Here is a 10,818-nt window from a genome sequence, read left to right as displayed (position 1 = left end):
TGGTGGACCCCTACCTCTACCCGGAATTCATTGCTGTACTCATTTCCAACCCTCACCTTACTGGCAGCATCTCTGTACATGGCTCGCACAGCTCTCACTAACCATTCTTCTATCCCAAGTTTCCTCATTGACCACCAGATAAGGGATCGGGAGACCCTGTCAAAGGCTTTCTCCATGTCAACGAAAGCCAGGTACAGAGGTTTATCCTTAGCTAGGTATTTCTCCTGCAACTGTCTCACTAGAAATAAGGCATCAGTAGTGCTTTTACCTGGCACGAACCCAAACTGCATCTCATCTAAATTGATTCGCTCCCTAATTAGTTGGGCTATGACCCTCTCTGTAACTTTCATAACCTGATCTAACAGCTTGATGCCTCTGTAATTATTTGTATCTAAAGTGTCACCTTTACCTTTGTAGCAGTTGACTATGATGCTGCTACACCAGTCATTGGGTATGACTCCTTCGTGTATCACCTGGTTCGTAATACGGGTGACTAGGCTATAGCCAACACTGCCAGATATTTTGAGCATTTCTGCAGTGATTCCTGATGGGCCGGGGGCTTTCCTGGTCTTCATACTCTTAATTGCTTTATCTACCCTGGTACTATCAACTCGGATAGCTGGTCCCTCTATTGGGTCGACATACGGCAGGCTCTCTTTCTCCCATTCATTCTCTTTATTAAGCAATCTATCGTAGTGGCATCTCCAGACCTCTTTCTTTGCATCCTCATTTAGTGCAAGCGTACCATCATCCATGCGAACACATTTCTCTCCTACAACATCACTATTCTCTCTCCTACACTGTCTTGCAACACGAAATACCTCGAGTCTTTGGTCCTCACGGCGCAGAACATTGGCAAATCTTTTCTTATCTGCTTCCCCTCTGGCTAAATAAACCTGTCGCCTAGCCTCCCTTCTGGCACATATGTATACATATATATATATATATATATACATTCCCAACAATTCCACAATCCCCAACCTCCAGAGCTATTGAAGAAACTGTTATCATCAACTGACCAAGATTCCTAACATTTGCAAAACAAAATTAGACAATACGACGCTGTACTACAGATGACATCATTTGGAACCACAAGAGATTTAACTGAGGCAGCATTCATCCAAACTTTCAAGATCCAACCTCAGATTTATCATCGCATTGTCTCTCTACTACCTCTGTCAAATGAATCACCAAAATTGGCCTTTCATTATTTATAATCTGTACCTGTTTGTTTGGTTATGAAATAAAATACACAAAACGTGTTTCTGAATTACGTGTATTTACTTTATATACATATGAGTTGAAAACTTTCTTCTAGCATTCCACTTAATGTCTATGTTCCATGCTGGCATGGATTGGAGAGTTATTAATGTAGAAATATGGTATCGTAGCTACTAACAGTTGAGGGTTGCGTAGTCTAGACGGCGTTTTTAGATTTCATTATTCTCTTTAACCCGGGCAACGCCGGGTATTTCTGCTAGTTATTTAATATTTGCATTTTATAAGGTGGTGAGCTAGCTGAATCATTGGCATGCCGGGTAAAATGTTCAGTGGCATTTCAACTGTCTTTACGTTCTGAGTTCAAATTCTGCCGAAGTTGACTATGCCTTTCATGCTTTCAGAGTTGATAAAATAAGTACCATTTGAACACGGGGGTGGGGGTCAATGCAATCGACTCCTCTCTTTCTGAAATTGTTGGCCTTGTGGCAAAATTTGATACCAATATTTGCATTCCCTGCAGGATTGGGTTGGATGGTTTGACAGGATCCAATGAGCCTCAGGATTACATTGAGCTCATGCACACATCTCAGTAGCTGAGACTACAAAAACATTTAATCAGTTGTTATTCATCCTCCTCCATGGCTGCGATCTATTGTCTGTGAGACTGATGGATGCTACCTTTATATATCATCATCATCATTATGTCTGCTTTTCCATCATTGCATGGGCCTGATAGAATTTGTTGAGACAGATTTTTTTTTATGATTTGATGCTCTCCCTGTTGCCAACCTTTGCCTGTTTCAAAGCGAGTAATATTTTTCCTTGGCTGGACATATTTTCATGGAAAATTCGAAATAGACCCTACTTGTGTGAAAGTGATGTTTGTTTACAACACTCATGTGATATCAAGGCAAAGATGTTTGCACACACAGGTGCATATGTATGTATTATGTACATGATGGGCTTTTTTAGTTTACCCATGGTTATGGTAAAAGACATTTGTTGTCTAAATCACCTTACAGTGGTACTGAACTTACAAGGTTGGGAAGTGAACTTCTTCACCACACCCCATGTATATGACATCATAAGAATTTTATAAACTCTTGAGAAAATGTAAAATAATTCTTTTCGGGAGCAGTGAATCTTGAAGCATATAAAGTTGTAAAGTCTCTAAGTCCTCCTCTCTGCCACCTCAACACCCTCTCATCTCTCCTTCTTCTCACAAGTTCTCATCACCCTTTTCCGTTTTTCTCTTTTATGCTCCCTCCTCTCACATCTTTTGCCCATATTCACTCTTATAATGTGGGATAGTACTGGATCCCCTTACCTACCCATCTCATCACCTTTCTTTTATTATTAATCTTTTTCTTTTTCTGTCCTGTCTATACACCCCTCTCACCAGTGTCTACTCTGTTATTCTTTCCATTACTAACATTTCACAACAATAAGCCTGTTCCCGTTATACTTTACTCCCTCTCTCATCAGCTTGCCTGAAGTTGTCACTCTCTTCTATTCACCTTTCAACCATAGAGGTTTTTCAGTTTTACAAGCTGCAAGGCTGGTGCCATGTATAAAAAAAAAATCAGCTAAGTACTTTCCAGAAAGTGGTTGGTAAATCAAGTTGAGATGATGATGCAGGGTTGAGAAGACTCTGCAGTCTTGCCAGAGGCAAAAAAAACTTCCATAATGATGATGATGATTCCATGAGAAATGCATGCAGTACATTCTGTAAAGTGATTAGTGCTAGGAAGGGCATCTAGTTGTAGAAACCATGTCAAAACTAAGGCTTGAACCTGGAAATGTAGTTGCAAAGCAAACTACCCAGCCATACCTGCACTTACATGCAGTACTTAATTTTCAGCAACTGTGCTGTAAGATTTACTTGATGCCATTTAAAAAAATATTTTTGTTATTCCGTAGTCAGAGATGAAAGGCTGGTTCCTTTACAAATTCTGCTCAACTAATGAGATTGATGTAGTTAATGCTCATTTTGAATATTTGTAGAACCATCGGCAGTAAAAATGTAGGTGGAAGTTTAAGAAGGTTGCAGTTCTGAAGTATAATGATGGGTAGTTGAACTTTTTGAAATGAGTTTTATTTTCTTAGTTTCTGTAACTGACCAATACTGAAGTATTTCCTAGTCTTGAAAAGGAAGGTGAGGTTTTGGGAAATATAATAGATATTGCTTTATCAAATAATTTCTTTCTGAAATGTAGATTTTTGTGAAAATATATTTGCCTTTTTCTACAAGTGAATTAATTAGTTATCCTAAGATTAGTAATGTAGTGCTGTTGGTTACTAACTGGTCTTCATGCAAAGTATATTTTGAATCAAGATGAAAGATTATTATCAAATGTAGAACCTACATTTAATTACATCATCATCATCATCATTGTTTAACGTCTGTTTTCCATGCTGGCATGAGTTTGACATGGAGCTGTCCAGGTTCCAATTCTCTGTTGTGGCATGGTTTCTACAGCTAAATGCCCATCCTAATGCCAACCATTTTACAGAGCACGCTGGATACTTTTCATGTGCCACCGGCATGGATACACTGATGCAGCACTGGCATGAGTTCATTTTACATGGCACTGGCACCTGTAAAGGACAAGCCTGTATGTATGGATGACAGTGATCACCATCATCATATGACAAACTGCCAATATATTGAGAGAAAAATTAGTTGTAAGAAGAAGCAGATGTAGTGTGAAAGGGAAATGACTGCATTGGTTTGGTCATAATGTGTATTGATGAGGACAGTAGCATAAAGAGGTGATCATCATCATCATCATCATCGTTTAACGTCCGCTTTCCATGCTAGCATGGGTTGGACGATTTGACTGAGGACTGGTGAAACCGGATGGCAACACCAGGCTGCAGTCTGATTTGGCAGAGTTTCTACAGCTGGATGCCCTTCCTAACGCCAACCACTCAGAGAGTGTAGTGGGTGCTTTTACGTGTCACCCGCACGAAAACGGCCACGCTCGAAATGGTGTCTTTTATGTTCCACCCGCACAAGCCAGTCCAGGGGCACTGGCAACGATCTCGCTCGAAAATCCTACGGGAGCCAGTCAGGCGGTACTGGCAACGGCCACGCTCAAAATGGTGCATCTCATGTGCCACCCGCACAAGAACCAGTCCAGGGGCACTGGCAACGATCTTACTTGGCTTGCCGGGTCTTCTCACGCACAGCACATTTCCAAAGGTCTCGGTCAGTAGTCATCGCCTCGGTGAAGCCCAATGTACGAAGGTCTTGCCTCACCACCTCAGCCCAGGTCTTCCTGGGCCTACCTCTTCCACGGGTTCCCTCAACTGTTAGGGTGTGGCACTTTTTCACGCAGCTATCCTCCTCCATTCTCACCACATGTCCATACCAGCGCAATCGTCTCTCTTGCACGCCACAACTGATGCTTCTAATGTTCAGCTTTTCTCTCAAGATACTTACACTCTGACGGGTATTCACATTGACATTACACATCCAACGGAGCATACTGGCTTCATTCCTTGCGAGCTTACGTATGTCCTCAGCAGTTACAGCCCATGTTTCACTGCCATGTAGCATGGTTGTTCGTACGCATGCGTCATACAGTCTGCCTTTTACTCTGAGTGAGAGTCCCTTTGTCGTCAGCAGGGGTAAGAGCTCTCTAAACTTTGCCCAGGCTATTCTTATTCTAGCAGCTACACTTTCAGCGCACCCACCCCCACTACTAACTTGGTCGCCCAGATAGCGGAAGCTATCGACTACCTCTAGTTTTTCACCCTGGAATGAGATAGAAGTTGTTTCCTGTTTGTTTGCAGTCTTTATTGCACCTGAACATCTGCCACAAACAAGAACTAACTTGCTAGTTAACCTGCCTTTGATGTTGCTGCACCTCTTATGTGTCCATAGCTTGCACCGGGTACATCTTATAGAGTTACTACCTACTCCTTTTCTACATACTGAGCAGGGCCATCTACCTGAAGGGGTTTGTGTTTTATCTACCTTCCTACTTATTAGGATTTTGGTTTTAGCTAGGTTGACTCTAAGGCCCTTCAATTCTAGACCTTGCTTCCACACCTGAAACTTCTCCTCTAGTTCTGATAGTGACTCCGCAATTAGGGAAAGGTCATCAGCATAGAGGAGCTCCCAGGGGCAACCTGTCTTGAACTCCTCTGTGATTGCCTGGAGGACTATGATAAATAAGAGGGGGCTGAGGACGGAACCTTGGTGGACCCCTACCTCTACCCGGAATTCATTGCTGTACTCATTTCCAACCCTCACCTTACTGGCAGCATCTCTGTACATGGCTCGCACAGCTCTCACTAACCATTCTTCTATCCCAAGTTTCCTCATTGACCACCAGATAAGGGATCGGGGGACCCTGTCAAAGGCTTTCTCCATGTCAACGAAAGCCAGGTACAGAGGTTTATCCTTAGCTAGGTATTTCTCCTGCGACTGTCTCACTAGAAATAAGGCATCAGTAGTGCTTTTACCTGGCACGACTGCTTAAAATAGATGGAACTTATGGAGGAATGAGACCTTGTTAAACATGGGATGAAATAGTGAATGTTAATCTGAAGATGCTGAACTTCATGGAGGAGATGGCAAAGGACCGAGAGAATTGGTAATTTGCTGTACCCAAGAAGACCTGTCTATCACTGCAAAAATGAGGTACTTGTTTCAGTCATTTGACTGCAGCCATGCTGGAGCACTGCCTTTTAGTCGAGCAAACCGACCCCAGGACTTATTCTTTGGAAGCCTAGTACTTATTTTATCGGTCTCTTTTGCTGAACTGCTAAGTTACAAGAACGTAAACACACCACCATCAGTTGTCAAGCGACACACAGACATATACACACACATACATATGCATATATACGATGGGATTCTTTCAGTTTCCATCTACCAAATCTACTCACAAGGCTTTGGTTGGCCCGAGGCTATAGTAGAAGACATTTGCCCAAGGTGTCACGCAGTGGGAATGAACTCGGAACCATGTGGTTGGTAAGCTGTATATGTATGTCCATAAATTATCTTTACAACTTACACGATTTATTGTATCTATTAAAGTTAAGATCCATCAATCAACTTCTTTGCATGTTAAATGTACCACTTGCAATCAGCAATTTTCCAAGATGATGTGCCACCCATTTGCGGGTGAGTGTTCAAGTGTTTCTTAATGAAACCTAATGAAACTAACCCTAACCCAAACTAGTAGATTGGAAGAGTAAGCCCAGTTACTTGGTCACCTAGGTCACCAGATATAACCCCTCTAATCTTCTTATGGAGCTACGTTAAAGACAAGGTCTATTGTACACAAGTTCAAAACCCCAGCAGTCTCAAGGAAAAAGTTACATCAAGTTATACCCAACATTGATGAGGGGATGCTCTAACACTGATGATTAGACATTTAGTATCATTTAGCCATGTTGTATGCAACCAATGGAGTCAATGTGGCAGTATTCTGATATTTCTCAGGTCAGGTGTGGGGAATGCACCATTGTAGTGTGTTGCTGCAATCTCCATTTGTATATCCCTGGGTCCTCCTGGGTGACCTGTCAAGTAGAATCCTAATCAGTCTCCATCTCTGCAAGATACCTCTTCATCTGCTATGGGCATGTGGTCAACCAGCACAAGCAGTCAACTCAACTGGATCTTTTAGCAAAGAGAACATGGTAAGTAGGGTCTAACTCAGAAAATTGAACAACATGGCCAAACAGCCTGAGCTGGTGCTCCGGAATCATGTTACAGGATGCATCTGAGTAGAGTCGGATATGAAATCCAACTAATGGTAACCCTTAATCCTATGAAGCCACCCACTTGCTGAACTGAAGTCTTAGACTCTCATGGCACACTTCTGATGGAGGAACCCAAGATGGTAGCCCACTGGGCATCGTAGTTTGAGTGTATTAAGTTGACCCACCTAGTACTGAGCTGAATACCATGATACCTTCAGCACTGGTGACTGACCAGCCAGTCAGCTGTGATCTGCCATCCAAAGATAAGGTTTGTATGGCAGTAAATCAGCTGAAAGGCAGGAAGGTGGCTTCCATGGGGAAATGATCAAGAAAGGTGGGCCTGCTGCAGTCTTGTTTTTGTGGCAGATTATCTGCCCAATCTGGAGCAGTGGCACAATACTGACTGACTGGATCAGAGGCATTCCCCACTGGAAAGGCAAAGGTGACTTCTACAACTGCAACAACTATAGAGCTGTTGTACTCCTCTCAATGCCCAGTAAGGTTTTTGCCAGGGTCATCCTGAGCAGAGTGTGAAATCATTGACTTGCATCTCAGTAGTTGGAACAGTCAGGGTTCATGCCAAAAGAGGTCAACAACTGACAGGATCCTGGCTCTTTGTGTACTTGTTAAATGCAAATGAAGCTTTTGGCAGGGCTACTTTCAGTCTATGTTGACCTCTGCAAAGTGTTTGACTCAGTGGATAGGTATGTGCTTTAGAGGAATCTGGAGCTGTGAGGTATATCTCCTCAACCGGTTGGGTTGATGATAGCCTTGTATACTGGAACAGTCAGTGCAGTTTGGATTGGGGGTTCAGTATCTGACTTTTTCCTATTTAGATCTGGGGTCCAACTTCTCTCCCACTTTGTTGAATGCCTGCATAGATTGAATGGTGGCTCAATTGAGTTGTGGTAAACTCATTGGTGAAACTTGGATTACTGATCTAGATTTTGCTGATGATGCAGTTATTCTTGCTTAGTCTCTGGATGTCTTAAAGAGTACTCTCTTTTCACTCAGTGAGGAAGCAGAATCACTTGGCCTTGATGTTTCTAATAAAACTTTATTTGTTTGCCTATGCTTTCCAATAAACTCTGTTGAGTTATCTTTATTTTTCATTTTTTCTGAATGTTTCAAATTGCAAAGGTAATTTATGGACACCCTGTATGATAAACTTCTTTCAGTTTCTATCTACCAAGTCCACTTACAAAATTTTAATAGGCCCAGAGCCTACAAAAAAAGATTTGCCTAAGGTACCATGCATTAGGACTGAACCTGAAACTACATAGTTGGTAACTTAGCATCTTAAGCACACAACCATATTACTATATCATTTTATAGTAATATACATGTAAACACTTGGTCAAAATGTAAATAAAGCCAACACATATTGTTTGCAATAAAGTAGAAAATTTATCAATTTCTATTTCCAATAAATAGGGAAATTTTAGTTTCCTTTTTAATTTGATTTTAGTTAAACTATCTTTGACATATTTGAGAAAAATCTTGATTTACTATCAATATTATTTTAACAAACATTCCTTTTAAGAGACATTTCTGTTCTTTAATTCTATTTTTGGTTGAAACCAGAAAATATTGATTTATGTAATTGTTTTTAGTACATTTTCGATCATGGAATCATCTTCAGTGCTGTATGGTGTCGTCACTTGAAGACATGGGTTGTCCTTCATGGTCAGCTTAATTGTCTCTTGAGCCTTCAAATTACCTGACCAACTGCGACGAGCAACCTATAAGGTGAAATGGATTCATTTTACTTTCTTAGATTATAACTATTAAAAAAAAAAAGAAAATATTTTACTTTGTTTTTGTATCTGGTTTGCAAGATTCTTTATGTGAATTTGTGTGTTGAAACAAATTTTGTTGTGTTTAGAGAGAGTCATTATGCTGGTTCAATTCCACTCCTTTATCATTAATCAATTGGTTAAATATCCAACTAACTAATTTTTATTTTTCTGTTTATTTTTGTTTGTCAAAGTTCTTTCATTGCTACTTGCTACCTTTTCAAACAAAAACAAAACAAATTAATTAGTTGGATATTTAACCAATTGCCTAATAATAAAGGAGTTGAATTGAACTAGTATGTGTCAATTATATTGGCATAATGACTCCCCCTATACACAAAATATTTTGTTTAATGTGAAATAATTAATTTTTTAATGGTTGAACTATTAATTTTATCTGCTTAAAGTTTAATTGACAAAATATTTCCTTTGTTTGAAACTATCACATTCTTGAAAAATTTTGTTAGCTTCTATAAACTTGAATTAGATATAATTTTTTTTAAAGTATACATAAAATATTCTGACTTAATGATCAGTGAGAAACTTATTTAACCCTTTAGCATTCAGATTACTCTACCAAATGTAATGCATATGAATTCACATTGCTTTGAATTAATCATGCATTAGCTTGTAGATTCAAGAATTTGATGATGTGATTGCTATTTTTAGAATTGCATTGTAGGGTAGGTGTGGAAAGCTGCATCTGTCTATTTTGAACATAAAACCGGTTGAAAATTTGGGTCAGATATGATTTTAGTAATTTGACTGCAACCATGCTGGAGCACTGTCTTAAAGGGTTTTAGTTGAAGAAATCAACCTCAGGACTTATTCCTTGTAAGCTTAGTACTTATTCTATTGGTCTCTTTTGCCAAACTGCTAAGTTAAGGGGATGTAAACACACCAACATTGGTTGTCAAGCGATGGTAGGGGGACAAACACAAAGACACATCTACATATATAATTACACACACATATATACAATGGACTTCTTTTAGTTCCTGTCTACCAAATCCACTCACAAGGCTTTGGTCAGCCTGAGACTAAAGTAGAAGAAACTTGCCCAAGGTTCTATGTAATTGGACTGAACCCAGAGCCATGTGGTTGAGAAGCAAATTTCTTACCACACAGCCATAGTGACTACTCTTTTGAACATAACATTCCATATTCATGTTGGCACCCCAAATTTTGCTTCATTAGAAAATTAGAGGTTACCTAAGAATGAGTCTGGTAGAAATCAAATATCTGTATGGAGATCATTCTTACTTTTCAGAAAACTTTATAATTATAAATGAGCAGTTTCATTTGTGTTTACTTTCCCCCATAAAATTTTCTTCAGAAATTATTTAAATTATTTTTCTTAACTACAGCAGTTGTAGGAAACACATTAACCCTTTTGATACCAACCTGCTTGAAATCACCTCTGACTCTGTAGTACAAATATCTTGTTTTCAAAAGTTCTGAATTAAAATCTTCCACCAAACCCTAGTCATAATTCATGTTCCTAACACTAGCTTAATGCTAACTTCTTTGTTATATTTAAAATTAATTGAAAGAAACACAGAGGATCTCAACTGTAATATAGTAACAAAAGGGTTAAAAGGATTATGTAATCCACAAATGGAATTGTTAGTGAATTAAAATAAAAGTTTCTTCCGATGCTAAAAACATAAATAAGTCATATATTGTAGCACATGATTTCTCTGAAATTAATCTTTGAAAAGCATTTTATAAACATATATTAATAATGTTTTTTTTTTAATATAAAAAGATCTTACTCCGTTTGAAACATCCCAAGCTAGCATAGACCTTGCTTGGTTTTCAGCTCTCTGTCAATAGAGAAAAGACAGTTACACTTACACATGTAATTTATGAAAGCAAAAGGATTTTTAAAGACTAACAACAAAATTCTGAAAAACTTAGTTTATGAAAGTATTTGTCAGCAAGGTCAGAGTCATATGAATTTGAACCATCGATGTTTTGGATTGAGCATTTCTTACTACTTTTGACTGGAAGTCAAAAATTATGTAAAAAATGGGCAAGCCTAAATGATGGGCTATTCAAAGCATATGCAACTAAAGCAAGC

At 39.3% G+C, this 10,818-nt stretch overlaps 1 protein-coding gene across 3 annotated transcripts in view; it reads right to left on the bottom strand.

Moving 5' to 3' along the window:
* Window positions 1-8,323: 8,323 nt before the first annotated feature.
* LOC106871137 (urocanate hydratase) overlaps window positions 8,324-10,818 on the bottom strand; it is a 37,910-nt gene continuing 35,415 nt past the window's right edge. For all 3 annotated transcript variants that reach the window (XR_016241431.1, XM_014917450.3, XM_089350552.1), the window contains exons 20-21: window positions 10,511-10,561; window positions 8,324-8,681 (exon numbers count right to left, since the gene is read on the bottom strand). Coding sequence is in view for 2 of the 3 variants with exons in the window: in XM_014917450.3 (XP_014772936.1) it covers window positions 8,535-8,681; window positions 10,511-10,561 (198 nt within the window). In the remaining variant the exon portion in view is untranslated. The remainder of the gene's footprint in view (window positions 8,682-10,510; window positions 10,562-10,818) is intronic.

The sequence above is a fragment of the Octopus bimaculoides genome, chromosome 1, assembly GCF_046866305.1.
Source record: "Octopus bimaculoides isolate indiv1 chromosome 1, ASM4686630v1, whole genome shotgun sequence".
In the NCBI taxonomy this organism is placed as follows: Eukaryota; Metazoa; Mollusca; class Cephalopoda; order Octopoda; family Octopodidae; genus Octopus; species Octopus bimaculoides.
This window is presented reverse-complemented; position numbering and strand designations above follow the sequence as displayed.